The 14,644-nt window shown below is 43.0% G+C and overlaps 2 protein-coding genes across 4 annotated transcripts in view; one reads left to right on the top strand and one right to left on the bottom strand.

Moving 5' to 3' along the window:
- The window catches only part of RAD21 (RAD21 cohesin complex component), an 88,232-nt gene extending 81,444 nt beyond the window's left edge, over positions 1-6,788 (bottom strand). Inside the window, exon 1 of the mRNA XM_055546369.1 lies at positions 6,709-6,788. The gene's annotated coding sequence lies outside the window, so the exon portion shown is untranslated. The remainder of the gene's footprint in view (positions 1-6,708) is intronic.
- AARD (alanine and arginine rich domain containing protein) lies at positions 4,537-13,008 on the top strand. Of its 3 annotated transcripts, XR_008702269.1 has the most exons (3): positions 4,537-5,805; positions 5,964-6,140; positions 11,495-11,563. XR_008702269.1 is itself a non-coding variant. In XM_055546372.1 (2 exons), the coding sequence occupies exons 1-2, from the start codon at positions 6,986-6,988 to the stop codon at positions 11,636-11,638; spliced, it is 462 nt and encodes a 153-aa protein (XP_055402347.1). In that variant the 5' UTR covers positions 6,837-6,985; the 3' UTR covers positions 11,639-13,008. The 3 variants fall into 3 exon arrangements, 1 of the variants encoding a protein (XP_055402347.1); XR_008702268.1 differs by lacking the exon at positions 4,537-5,805 and having other exon boundaries at positions 5,814-6,140; XM_055546372.1 differs by lacking the exons at positions 4,537-5,805; positions 5,964-6,140 and adding an exon at positions 6,837-7,303 and having other exon boundaries at positions 11,495-13,008.
- The last annotated feature ends 1,636 nt before the right edge of the window (positions 13,009-14,644 follow it).

Below are 14,644 nucleotides of genomic sequence, written 5' to 3'. Positions count from 1 at the left end.
GTCTACTCAACTCCTTCTGCCTTATTTCTCTCCCCTTCATCCTTCTCTTTGTTCCGATGCCCTCTGTTTCTTTCTCTCCCTTCTTTTCATTCATCTAACAAACTTTTACACAGTGCCTACATTTCTCATGCTAGTAAGGTTATGCTCAAAATCCTTCAAGCTAGGCTTCAGAAGTACATGAACCGAGAACTTACAGTTGTACAAGCTGGGTTCAGAAAAGGCAGAAGAACCAGAGACCAAACTGCCAACATTCATTGGCTCACAGAGAAAGCAAGGGAATTTCAGAAAAAACATCTACTTCTGCTTCACTGACTACATGAAAGCCTTTGATCATGTGGATCACAACAAACTGTGGAAAATTCTTAAAGAGATGGGAATACCAGACTTGTCTCCTAAGGAACTGGTACACGGGTCAAGAAGCAACAGTTAGAACCTTACATGGAACATAGAACTGGTTCCAAATTGGGAAAGGAGTACAACAAGACTGTATACTGTCACCCTGTTTATTTAACTTATATGCAGAGTACATCAAGCAAAATGCCAGGTTGGATGAAGCACAAGCTGGAATCAAAATTACCAGGAGAAATATTAACAACCTCAGATATGCAGATGATACCACTCTAAAGGCAGAAATCAAAGAGTAACTAAACAGCCTCTTGATGAGGGTCAAAGAAGAAAGTAAAAAACCTGGCTTAAAATTCAATATTCAAAAAACTAAGATCATGGTATCTGGTTCCATCATTTCATGGTAAACAGATGGGGAAAAGTGGAAGCAGTGATAGATTTTATTTCCTTGGGCTCCAAAATCACTATGGATGGTGACTGGAGCCATGAAATTAAAAGATGCCTGCTCCTTAGAAGGAAAGCTATGACAAACTTAGACAGTGTATTAAAAGGCAGAGCCATCCCTTTGCCTACAAAGATTCATGTAATCAAAGCTATGGTTTTTCCAGTAGTCACATACAGATGTGACAGTTGGACCATAGAGAAGGCTGAGCACCGAAGAATGGATGCTTTCAAACTGTGGCACTGGAGAAGACGCTTGAGAGTCCCTTGGACTGCAAGATCAAGCCAGTCAATCCTAAAGGAAATCATCCCTTAATATTCACTGGAAGGACTGATGTTGAAACTGAAGCTCCAATACTTTGACCACCTGATACAAAGAGCAGACTCACTGGAAAAGATCCTGATGCTGGGAAAGTTTGAGGGCAGGAGGAAAAGGGGGCGACAGAGGATGAGATGGCTGGATGGCATCACTGACTCAATGGACATGAGTTTGAGCAAACTGGGAGATAGTGAAGGACAGGAAAGCCTAGTGTGCTGCAGTCCATGGGATCGCAAAGAGTTGGACATGACTTAGCAACTGAACAACTAAATGCCAGATGTCATTTTAGGTATTGAGGTTAACAAAAGAAAGTACCTATTCTCATGCAGATCATATTAGCAGACAGTAGAAATTACATGAGAAAACAATAAATGTATGACAGTTGGTACAGGTATTCAGCAACACAAAGCAGGGCAAAGACCCAGAGAATGACAGGAATAGAGGCGTGTACATATGCTAATTTAGATCAAGGAAGGTTTCTCTGATGAAGTGACATTTGGGCAGAGACCCAAACCCAGTAAGGGAACTAGCCATTCACGTATATGGAAGAAGAGACTCCTAGGAAAAAACAATAATGAAGCAAAGGCCCTGAAGTCAGAACAGTAAAGCAGACAGGGTGGCAGGATGGAGTAAGCAAAGGAGAGAGGGAGGATATGAGATGAACTAAAAGAGTTTCGGTGTGACTCTGGATATATTGCAAGGTAGGGCCTATAACATATGCTGATGAATTTCAGGCAGGGAGAAAGAGGGAGAAAAAAAAATGTGTGGGTGCTTCCCAGGTTTATGGTTTGGGTAACTGACAGAACAGAATTTCCATTTACTGAGTTGGGGGTGGGGGTACTTCAGCCTGAGCTGTTTCCTTCAGTATTTCTAATAGCCAAAGGCTCCTCTGATAGCTCAGCTGGTACAGAAACTGCCTGCAATGCAGGAGACCCGGCTTCGATTCCGGGTCGAGAAGATCCACTGGAGAAGGGATAGGCTACCCACTCCAGTATTCTTGGGCTTCCCTCATGGCTCAGCTGGTAAAGAATCTGACTGCAAAGCAGGAGACCTGGGTTCGATCCCTGGGTTGGGAAGATCCCCTGGAGAAGGGAAAGGTTACCCACTCCAGTATTCTGGCCTGGAGAATTCCATGAAATGTATAGTCCACGGGGTCACAGAGTCTGATGTGACTTTCACTTCACTTCAGGTTGGCTACTAACAGATTCTCCTAATTTTCTCTATGTCAAAACACATTTATTTTTCCTTTGAAGGCTATTTTTGCTGGATACAGAAATCTATGTTAATTTTTTTTCTTCTGAATCTAAAAAAACATTGTTCTAATATCTTCTGGCCTTCATTTTCTTTCCTGACAGGAAGTCAGGAAAAACCACTTGATGGTTGTTTACATATGTGGATATTTTTTTTTTCCTGTGGCAGAGTAAAAACATGTCTGCAAATTTTTTGATACTCCTTACTTCAAAACATGGAACCTAATCCCCCACCACTTAAAAGGGGTCCAGATTTAGATACCTGGTTCTAGTAAACAGAATGTGGTGATGCTGTGTGATTTCCAAGATTAGATCATAAAATAGAACACATATACAGAGCTTCCATCTGACGGTCTCTTTCTCTGTCTTGTTCTGAGGTAGGCTGGCCACTACATCATAAGGACACTCAAGCAGTCCTGGTGAAGGATGCACATAGAGAGGAACCGAGGGGCTTCCCTGGGGGCCCAGTGGTAAAGAATTCACCTGCCAAAGCAAAAGACACAGTTTCAATCCCTGGTCCAGGAAGATCCCACATAACTCGGAGCAACTAAGCCCCAGAGCCACAACTGCTGGATCCATATGCCACAACTCCTGAAGCCTGCACACTCTAGAGTCCATGCTCCACAAGAGAGGTCACCACTGTGAGAGGCCACTGCATCGCACCTAGAGAGTAGTCTCCACTCTCTACAACTACAGAAAAAACCCGCTCAGCAACGAACACCTAGCACAGCCAAAAATAAACAAATTTTTTTTTTTTTTAAAGAGAGGAACTGAGGCTTCCTACCAAACACCAGCACCAACTGCCAGCTATGTGAATGATCCACCTTGCATGTAGTCCCTATAGCTCCAATCACACCCAACTTTAGATGACTATAGTTCTGGCTGACAGTTGACTGCAATATCACGAAAGTCCCAGATCGTCACCTAAGCTGTTCCCAAATTCTTGCCCACGGAAACCATAAGGCATGATGTTTATTGTTGCTGTTAACCACTAAATTTTGGGATAATTTGTTATGCAGCAATGAATAATCCATCTCCTAACTCAAATGTCTCTGCATGCTATATTTACTCTGATTTATCAATGCTTTAATTCACTTTATTTGTATAAAAGAAAAAAATACTGTAAAATTCAACATTAAAATGCGCCAACAACTAATCTCAAAAATATACAAGCAACACCTGCAGCTCAATTCCAGAAAAATAAACAACCCAATCAAAAAAATTTCTCCAAAGAAGACATACAGATGGCCAACAAACACATGAAAAGATGCTCAACATCATTCATTATTAGAGAAATGCAAATCAAAACCACAATGAGGTACCATTTCACGCCTGTCAGAATGGCTGCGATCCAAAAGTCTACAAGCAATAAATGCTGGAGAGGGTGTGGAGAAAAGGGAACCCTCTTACACTGTTGGTGGGAATGCAAACTAGTACAGCCACTATGGAGAACAGTGTGGAGAGTCCTTAAAAAACTGGAAATAGAACTGCCTTATGACCCAGCAATCCCACTGCTGGGCATACACACCGAGGAAACCAGAAGGGAAAGAGACACATGTACCCCAATGTTCATCGCAGCACTGTTTATAATAGCCAGGACATGGAAGCAACCTAGATGCCCATCAGCAGATGAATGGATAAGAAAGCAGTGGTACATATACACAATGGAGTATTACTCAGCCATTAAAAAGAATACATTTCAATCAGTTCTAATGAGGTGGATGAAACTGGAGCCGATTATACAGAGTGAAGCCAGAAAGAAAAACACCAGTACAGTATACTAACGCATATATATGGAATTTAGAAAGATGGTAACGATAACCCTGTATGCGAGACAGCAAAAGAGACACAGATGTATAGAACAGTCTTTTGGACTCTGTGGGAGAGGGAGGGTGGGATGATTTAGGAGAATGGCATTGAAACATGTATAATATCATATAGGAAACAAATCACCAGTCCAGGTTCGATGCAGGATACAGGATGCTTGAGGCTGGTGCACTGAGATGACCCAGAGGGATGGTACGGGGAGGGAGGTGGGAGGGGGGTTCAGGATGGGGAACATGTGTACACCCGTGGCAGATTCATGTTGATGTATGGCAAAACCAATACAATATTGTAAAGTAATTAGCCTCCAATTAAAATAAATAAATTTAAATTAAAAAAAATAAAATGCGCCAAAATGCACCACACTTAAAAATATCTATCTATGGAGAAAATTATTAATTTGTGGTAAAACTAGCCTTCTAAAACACCATTTTGTCTTACTGATTTACTTTCACAGCTTGAACACTCTAATACTTGGTATATAATAAGATACTGAATAAATACTGCTGATGAATGAATGGATGCATTTGTTCCTTCAGGTTTTAAGCTTCTAGAGGACAAAAACTGTGTTTTATTCCCCTTTTTATCCCGTATGAAACAATGCTTAACTGAACATGCTCCATTCACTATTTGTTGAATTAAATCAAACTTAGCTGAAATCCTTGTTGAAGAAAATGATCTAGAAGCAGAATTGAAAAATTATGGCAGAAAACTAATTTTAAACATTTATACTGCATGTTGACGGGTGCTGGTTTTTAAGCCTCATCACCTATCACATACATGCAATAAAAACTACACAAAAATAAAGAAACCCCTAAATCTCTAAATTTATATTCAGTTGGTTCATAGTAGACCATATGGATTTTCATAATTTCCACCAATAGAACACGTCTTCAAATGTTTCTAGAGAATCTTGATAGAACAATATACAATGATAGATATATGGATGTTCAGGTTGTAAACTACTGAAACGTGTTGAAATTGGCAGATTATCTGCAGAAGCAGTAACCTGCATTCCACTTTATCCAGTTATAGCCTTAATTCATTTCTGTAGAGTTGAATTTTACGAGCAGAGGGAATTTTCACATTCAGTCATGCAACATGTAAACTGAGCAATGTCTTTCCTCTTTCGGAGGTAGTGTGTATCCAAGGTGTGTCTCGGTGGCTTAGAATACAAGCTAGACTTTTTCAGTGCAAATCCCAGCCCTACCACTTACTAGTTTGGTGATCTTTGCCTTACTAAGTCAATTCAGTCGTGTCCGACTGTTTGTGACCCTACAGACCATAGCCCAGGTTCCTCTGTCCATGGGATTCTCCAGGCAAGAATACTGGAGAGGTCTGCAGTGCCCTCCTCCAGGGAATCTTCCCAACCCAGGGATCGAAAACGTGTCTCTTACATCTGCCTTGGCAGGCAGGTTCTTTACCACTAGTACCACCTGGGAAGACTTACAGCTTAACAACTGCCTTAGTTTTCTCACCTGTGAAACAGAGAAACTAAGAGTACCTTTCTCACAGGGTTACTGTGAAGATAAAATGGGTAGGGCCTGACACATAGTAAATGCTAATAGCAGTTAGCTCTTACTGCCCTCAATGCCAATCACGAACTTGGAACAGTTTGTGGGAATTGTGGGTAACCTGTAAATCTTTATTAAATGATTAATTCTGAGAGTACTATATAGATATTTCTGCCCCTTTTGTGTGTGTGTGTGGGGGGGGAGGTATTTGCATTCTATGATCACATAAAACTTTTAATTGTTTATTCCTTTTTATAAATTCTTCATTAGACCCCAAAGAGGCAGCTGATTACGTTCAATGAAAGAGGATATACAAGTAGTATTGGCACATGATTACACTGAATTGGGATTTAGAAAATAACACACTTTGGAGTAAAGGACTTTGCCGTTGTTCAGTCGCTCAGTTGTATCAGACTCTTTTCGACCACGTGGACCGCATCACGCCAGGTATACTTTTCATTATAACCCCTTCATAATGTGAAAGTGGCAGAATGGTCTCAAGTATAGAAAAGAACATGGAGTTTCAGAAACTAAGTGTCTTCTACATTGTTGGGCTTGTGGAAACAAGTGTGTGTGTACTCAGTTGTTTCCGACTCTTTGGGACCCCATGGCCTGCAGCCTGCTAGGGTCCTCCGTCTTTGGAATTTCCCAGGCACTGGAATGGGTTGCCATTTCCTACTCCAGGGGATCTTCCTGACCCAGGGATCAACCTACACTGGCAGGTGGGTTCTTTACCAGCTAAGCCGCCAGGGAAGCCTTGTGGGGTCCCACAAGCCTGGAATTGTGGAAAGATTATTCTAACTTGCCAATAGGGCCAAGCTTCTCCCACTAGGCTGTCTTAGGAATGTCTGGGATGGCTAAGGGGTCTAATTAAACTTTATATCCTCAACACCTGTCACAATGCCTGGCCGTCAGTAGAAAGCCAGAGAAAAATATTTTAAAGGGCTTCTGAAATATTAAACAATCAAAGCAACCCGGGTCTCAGACGTTCCATCCGGACCTCACTTTCACCTACCTGGGTGGACTTCAGTCTCTCCTTGGAATGACACTCAAGGAGCGAGAAAAAGGGATCCAGTTGAAAACTCTTCTCGGGGTCATGGGAACATACTTCCTTCGGTTGCTAAGGAGGGTAGGACAGACGTGAGGCTGTAGGAGTGGAGCGCCTCTAAGGAGCAAGCGATAGCCCCGTCCCACGCGTTTCCCCGCCCCCGCCGTCACCAGCTCTAATTCTCACACTTGGAAAGAAACCCTTTGCCATACAGCTCTGCAGCCTGGGAGCCGGCACCTCTGAGATGGGCCTAGAGGACTCCGGCCGCCGCAGAGAGGGGCCCTCCCGGGGCCCCCACAGCATCCTCCACGCGGCCGGGCTCCGGTCCTCCACCCTGCGTCCCTCACGAGGCTTCCTCGAAGGCGGCAGGGGCGTGGACGGCCCGGAGGAGGCCCAGGCCGCCGGTCCGCGGCTGGACGAGCTCAAGCGGCGGCTGGTGCGCGCCTTCCAGCGGGCGGTGCTGCGCGGCAGCTCCAGGCGTTTGCGGGAAGAGGCGGCGGCGCGGGAGGCGCAGAGCCGGGCGCGCGTGGAGAGCGCCCTGGCCGGGCTGCGCGCCGAGCTGGTGAGCGTGCCCGCGTTGGGCTCTCGGGGCCACCTCGCCTTGGTCCTCGCCCGGGGCCCTCGGCTGTATGCCGCGCACGTGCCCCACCGAGGACTGGGGAGGCCGAAGGCAGCTTTTCCCGGGCAGACGGTGAGGCCGTGCAGCGCCGGCGAACTGGGTTCCTGACGGCACTGATGCTATTGCCTCCCAGGCAGCATCCGGGAGGGAACCGGCTCTGCAGAGCCCAGGTGCTGGCTGACTGTCTCCGGCGAGGGCTGAGTCTACTGGTGACACAGCCAAGACCCCCGTAACCACTCCTCCTCAGCTTGTTCTCTTTCTTTTTTTTTCCTACCAAATAGAAAGTTCCCTTTAGGGCACTTGCAGTGTATGAGCATGCAAGGGGCCGGGGCGGAAATTTCAATGAAATAAACTCAGGGCATGGTGAGCGAGTCCATTAGCAAATGTTTCTTTTATTTTGCAAGTTTTACTATTACCTTTCTCCTTGGTAAGAATTCAGAAAACAGGAAATGGTAATAAGGAATTTTGTAAAATTATAGCTTTTTAACATTAGGCAGGAGAACAGTAGGTAAATAGTTACTGTTTTGTAATTTAAACCATTTTCGAGTTAGGCAAAATTTGAAATAAGAGCAATTTAAGCTTTAAAATGGTGCTACCTATTATTATGCATGGGAATCTGGTGGTTCAGCGGTAAAGAATACAGCTGCAATGAAAGAAGTGAAGTGAAGTGAAGTCGCTCAGTCGTGTCCTACTCTTTGCGACTCCATGGACTGTAGCCTACCAGGCTCCGTCCCTGGGATTCTCCAGGCAGGAGTACTGGAGTGGGTTGCCATTTCCTTCTCCAGGATATCTTCCCAGGAGACCCGGTTCAATCCCTGGGTTGGGAAAATCCCTTGGAGATGGGAATGGCAACCCACTCCAGTATTCTTGCCTGGGAAATCCCATGGACAGAGGAGCCTGGTAGGCTGCATAGTCCATGGAGTCCCAAGAGTTGGGCACAACTTAGCGACTAAACCACCATCACTATGAATATGCATAGTGGAGATTTGGAAAGTTATACTCTTTTGCATTGCATGCTAATAAAATATAAGCACTACCTACTTTAGAACTGATTCAACCATCAGTTAATGTCTGAAACTTAAAACTTTACCTTGTTTCTATTTTTAAGAAGGGCAAGAAGGTAGTACATTAAATTTTCATTTAATTTTACCTGTGTTAACAATTTGAATTTGACAAAGAATGTATTAATTTTGACCCAGCTATATAGTGGCTCAGACGTAAAGCGTCTGTCTGCAATGCAGGAGACCCGGGTTTCGATCCCTGGGTTGGGAAGATCCCCTGGAGAAGGAAATGGCAGCCCACTCCAGTATTCTTGCCTGGAAAATCCCATGGACCCAAAGCCTGGTAGGCTACTGTCCATGGGGTCGCAGACATGACTGAGCGACTTCACTTCACTATCAAAGAAACATGATTTTCTTCCAACACCTGAGCAGTGGGTGGGTGAAACCCCTTATTTGAAGAGATGGCCTGGAGGGGCATGCTGTGGGTCAGGATGCCAACTGGATGGCTGAGACCGGGCTGAACCAACCCTCTGCTGCTAACCTGGGGTGTCACCCCATCACACCTCAGCTGACTCATATTTAAATCAGGTGAAGAAAGTATATTCAAGAAGCTCTGAGACAGTTGAACTTTAGCTTCTAACTAGTCACTCCACCAGAAGGAGTTTTAAGCAAGTAATGTACCAGGGTGGGGATAAAGCAGAAAATAAAATTTCAAACAGGTGACGGTTCAGAGCCCAGCATTAATATTTACAGTCTCTGCTCTTATTGTTCCTGTTACCTTAGGAATGCTAATTAGCAAGTTTAGGTTTCATCTGTAAAATGGAGATAATAAACCCATAGAATGGCTCTAAGTATTATACAAGATAATGTTACAGGAAGTGCCTAGAATATAGACACTATTCAGACTGGCTTTTACTGTTTTTTGGTTGTGCCCCCTCAAATGGCAGATACATAGGCATGAAAGATCAAGGGTTTTGCTGGAAAGAGGCAGAGATTGTCACACAGATGCTGTGTTCCCGAGACACAGACCATGGTCATTGTCTTGGCCACCACTTCATCGTTGTATGTGACCAGTCATGAAGAAGCAGCAAGAGAGTGTGGATCCTTAACATTATCACCACTAGCTAGAACAAGCCATTTCTGATAATGGTCTCTTAGCCAGATTTCTGTAGGACTTGACACCCATCCACACCTTATTTGTTAGGGTGGTATTTGTGTAAGGAACAATGATGAACAGGCTCAGTTAATTTACAGACATGTTGCTATTTTTGTTTTCATTTATTTTCATGTTGCTATTTTTGAGATGTCATTTATGCTATTACGTGTTGTTTGAATTGGTCTTCTTAATGGGATGGGTTGAATTCTGGGAGCTTGTGAGTGAATTTCAGGGTTTCTATATACTTCAAATTGTATGCCAGGCTTTGTGTGCACGTAAAATTCACATCTTTCCCCAGAGTGAGTTAATAGCTTTCATTAGATTCTCAATGGATCCATGAAGAGAGAAAATTAAGGAACCATTGGTGTTCAGATTTCCTAAAGAATTATGAGTTACACGTACTTTTTTTTTTTTAAACTTAGATGGTAAGCCATTATCAATAATTTAACTGATTCTTGGCATGAAAGTACAGGATGGGTATTCATCAGTTCATCCATTTATTTATTCCTTCACTCAGTCTTTAAACAAAATACACAGAGAACCCAACATGTTGTATGCACAGGCAGTGCACCCGTGGTTAAGGACACAATTAAGGATAGCAACAGACTTTGTGCTCAAAATCACCAGTTTAGTGTAGGCTGTGTGCTAGGAGAGGGACACATACAGAATGCTGTGGAGGCACAGATAAGGTGAGACAGAGAGGGCTTCTAAGAAGAGCTGGCATTTGGCTGGGCTTAACGGGAAGTGGGTGGCAAGGGGCAGAAAGGGCAGAAGATGTGGCTCAGTATGACGTGTTTATTCCAGGACAGTCGAGATTTCTGACCAGCTGCCCCAGGGGTGGGGGTGTGTGTGTGCTTGTGTGGAGAGGGCCAGCAGATAAAGCTGGAAGAGCAGGGCAGGTTTATAGGGCCTCTGTGCCACACTGGAGAACTGAAGCTTCCTGTAGGCAGGGTGTAGGGGCTTCTTGTGCTGGTGGTTGTGTGGTCACTGTTTCCTGGATGTTCATTTACTTTATTCTGCAAACTCTTGCAATTAGAGAAATGGTTCCAAGTGCTGAAGAATGAAAAATACGTCAGAGGAAAACTGAACGAAATTACATCCAATGATTTTATTTTGCAAATTAGGAGGGGACCACCCATGTTTGCTTTTTACCGATGGAATGTCCTGGGTCACCCTTGGGTGATTTCTGATGGGGAGTTGATGTGGGGTTTTCAGCAGAGAGAACAGGGTTCTCCTGAACTGCATTAAACAAGACCCTAACTGAAGAAATATGCAGAGTTGGTTACTAGTTTTCAACTATAATGCAAAGACTATGCTGGACTGCCTCTTAGGTACACTGCCCGAAAGATCTACTTTTTCTTTTAATACATGAGGACCTTCACAAACTCCCATTGGAGGGAGGTTATAAATCAACCTTGCTCTACAACGGATTTCACTCTAGAGTGAAAATTGTTAGATTCTATAAGTACACATAACTGTACATGTGCCTCTAAGGGGTCATTAAATGTTTTGCTCAACAGGGAGGCTGTTTAAAATCCTAAGAACTTGAAATGACAAGTAATCAAGTAAATGGGCCCAGGTCCTGAAAGCTCAGGTGGCCCTGGGCAGTTATCCTGGAGCTCAGAAAGCTCATAAAGATAAGTGATTTCCTCGCAGATCACATGCCATTGCTTGGAAACAGCCTTCCAAGGACAGGAATTTTTCAAATGGAGAGCTCTGTGCATCAGCTATTTTTGTTTTCATTGCAAGGCCATTTCGAAAGCTATTTGTATATCTGGATTTTACCTTGTTGTATAGAAAGTCAGTTTTAAAGTCAGGCCAAATAGTCAGAACTGGAGAATAAGATGAGAAATACATCTTTCTTGATGTCTTATTTTCCTTCCTACAAAATCCTTGTATTTTTCGTGTGCAGAGAGCAGGTTCATTTGATCCATATCTCAGGCTAATAAAAACCCTTATTCTCTTTCTAACTTTCAGCTGGAAATGCGTTTCCAGAATCGTCAGCTGGCCAGAACTCTGCTGGATTTAAACATGAAAATGCAACAACTGAAAAAAGAGGACGAAATGGAAACTGCATTAGAATCGCAGAGCTCTGAAGATAATGCTCAGGATCTGGAATGAGTAAATGCACAGATGAAGGTTTGAACCCTAAGAATAATGCAAACAACGCTGAAACAGTTCTAACAGTAACATGATTGATGCTTAGCATAGGATTTTAGGGGCAATTTTTAGACCAAAATCTTCTAGGCCATGGGGAAGTGCCAGTGCCATGAGAGGGGAGAGAGAAAATGGTGTGTTGACAAGTTTTAAAGTTATGTATTGTTTTGTGTGGGACATAGAAGTAAAAGAATGTACTGAGACTTACCTGTTGGACCAGTGGATAAGAATCTGCCTGCCAATGCTGGTTTGATCCCAGGTCCTAGAAGATCCCACATGCTGTGGGGCAACTAAGCGCCGAGCTGCAACTTCTGAGCCACGCACTGCAACTACTGAAACCTGCGCGCTCTGAGCCCACGCTCCGCAATAAGAGAAGGCACTGCAACAAGCAGCCCGAGTGCCGCAACTCGCTGTGTTATAGCCTCTCGCCTCCGGTAGAGAAAGCCACCATAATAATGAAGATCCAGCACAGCCAAAATAAATCAAGTGTAGGAGAAGAATGTACGGAAGAATGTCTTAGTGCCAATTTCCAGCATTTTCTCTTGTGCTATCTTGATTTTCTGAACTTTCCTTAGAGTCTCATTAATTTTTGTTCTACTTGATTATACTTCATTTGTCTGCCCAGCCAGCTGTTTAGTAGTCTTCCCTCCGCACCCCACCCCACCCCCATTTTTTTGAAGAATTACTTCTGCCTGGATTCCAACCATACCCTTCAGGTAGAGTCTTCCATTAAGGGTGACTCACCACCTTGGATATAGTCAGGCGAATGAAGGCGGTTTGGTCAGATTGTTCTCCGGAGCTTTTGAACTAGAAGTAAGGGAGCAGATGAGTCTTAGAAGGTGATGGTGGAAGCGGCAGAGGGGCTTGGAAGCTGCTGGCGGCTACCAAGTGAGAAGGTTGCGCTTTTTGCAGAAGATTGAAAGAGAAACCCTAAGAGCCCAAAAGGGGAGAGAGAACTGCTCTTCCTTGGCTTTGGGGTCCAGCTGTTTAAATCCCCAGTCCTGGCTATCATTAGGATACATGAAAATTCTCTCGTAGCCTCCTATTACAATCTCCTTTTGCCAAGTCAACTGAGTTGGAGTTTTACGACTTGTATTCCAAAGATTCCTAACTAACACAATTCTTTTGTTATTAAGCTTTCAGGAGTTAAAGGGCTCATATTGAATTAGAATAGCTACCTCTGCCTTAAAAGTGCTGCCTTCTGGATGCAAAAAATAAAGCTAATTTAAAAAATAGTTGCCATATTCATAATAATCATCTGTAAAAATGAATTTATAAAACAGGTCATTTGCACATTTAATTAACAATAAAAATTAGTTCTGGAAGACAAAGGAGAACAGAATGGATGTGGTCTTTCTCTTAAATACAAGTTTTATGTGTGTGAGGATTTGAGGATATTCTGAACAAATTTTAGTTTGTCCTTAACTTTTTTGGGTTGCCATCTCATGTGAAGAGTTGACTCATTGGAAAAGACTCTGATGCTGGGAGGGATTGGGGGCAGGAGGAGAAGGGGACGACAGAGGATGAGATGGCTGGATGGCATCACTGACTCGATGGACGTGAGTCTCAGTGAACTCCGGGAGTTGGTGATGGACAGGGAGGCCTGGTGTGCTGCGATTCATGGGGTCGCAAAGAGTCAGACACGACTGAGTGATCTGATCTGATCTGATCTAATTAATGAATTCTTAAATTCTTTGGTACTTAATTTCTTCTCTCTGTGAAACTGAGGCACCACTAGGTTTCAACTTCCAGGACATTGTCAATGAGGTGTCAGCAATATCCTGAGACCTAGTCCCTGGATTTCTTGAGATACTCTGCATATGTGCTCCTGCCTTCCAAATATACAGGCTGATTTCTTAAATTGCATTTGTAAAACAGGTTTCATATATGTTTCTTCATCAAAGTTATAGAAATTCTGAAGAAAGAGGCAGTGGAATTCCTCATGATCTGTTCTTCAAAAGAGACTAATCAGATATTGGAGCAGTCATTCTAAAGTACATTTTACAACTTAACATTTATAAATTCTTGAGATTTTGTGTTTAGCAGATATTCAGGATGCTTCACTTTATAAGTGCAATTCCTTACAGAATGCAGAGAAACTGATGTTAGTTAGCATTCATGTGAATGATTTGATTCCACTAAATGTGCTCTGTTGGGAATCAAAAGAAACTAAAAAAGAGAACTTCTGAAAATGGATGCATTGTTTTTGACATTGTCAGATAAAAAGTCCACAATTTATTGTAAAGTTCTTGGTCACCAGTTTTTTGTTCTATCTTTCAGTGATAAACTTTGGATCACCATATCTTTTAGGAATGACAGATGGAGAAATAGAGAAAGAAACTCTTTGTTTCAAAAGTCTCTTATTTTTTGAAGCCCTCATTAGAGGAGGTGGCTTGTGATATTAGCTGACACAAAGAGATACAGTGAGAACTCAATACATGGGACACTATTGCTATTAAATGTTTTTGCTTTGTTTCCCCTCATGAAGTGAATTCTGCTCTCATACCATAGCCTTCATCTTTTTTTTTTTTTTTAAGTAGCAGAAGCCAGATTGTGTTCATATATAGATGTATTTTTGCAACTGCACTCAGCTGTTTATTGTTTGCTGAATTCTGGTTCTGTTCGCTGCTCGTAGACAACAGGGACTCTTTTCTACAGGATGTGGGAATGCACTTCCAATGGCTACACTTCCTCACTTTTCAGAGTGTTTAAATAAGTGAGACCAACTGTGTGACATTTTAAAGAAATACGAGGTGGAAGGGACCAAACTCCTGCCAGCTGGAGGGGAAAATGAGAAAATAATTATAACCTAAATGATGCAGCAGGGAAGCAGTAACTGGGTAAGTCAAAGTACATAAGATGTTCACCCCAGTAGTGGATAGAGAGTGCCAAAGACGAGAACTGAAAAAACAGTTAAGTGAGGGAAATACGGTGTTAAGGTTTTCCAAAATGCTGATTTCTCACAGCTTT

This window comes from Bubalus kerabau, chromosome 14 (genome assembly GCF_029407905.1).
Source record: "Bubalus kerabau isolate K-KA32 ecotype Philippines breed swamp buffalo chromosome 14, PCC_UOA_SB_1v2, whole genome shotgun sequence".
Classification (NCBI taxonomy): domain Eukaryota; kingdom Metazoa; phylum Chordata; class Mammalia; order Artiodactyla; family Bovidae; genus Bubalus; species Bubalus kerabau.
The sequence above is the reverse complement of the archived record's forward strand: the minus strand, read 5'-3'. Positions and strand labels throughout refer to the sequence as shown.

Excerpts from the sequence above, each read along its gene's own strand:
- AARD (XM_055546372.1), top strand. The coding sequence starts at position 6,986 with ATGGGCCTAGAGGACTCCGGCCGCCGCAGAGAGGGGCCCTCCCGGGGC. Across the intron at positions 7,304-11,494 it reads CCGGGCTGCGCGCCGAGCTG|CTGGAAATGCGTTTCCAGAA; the intron begins GTGAGCGTGCCC and ends TCTAACTTTCAG.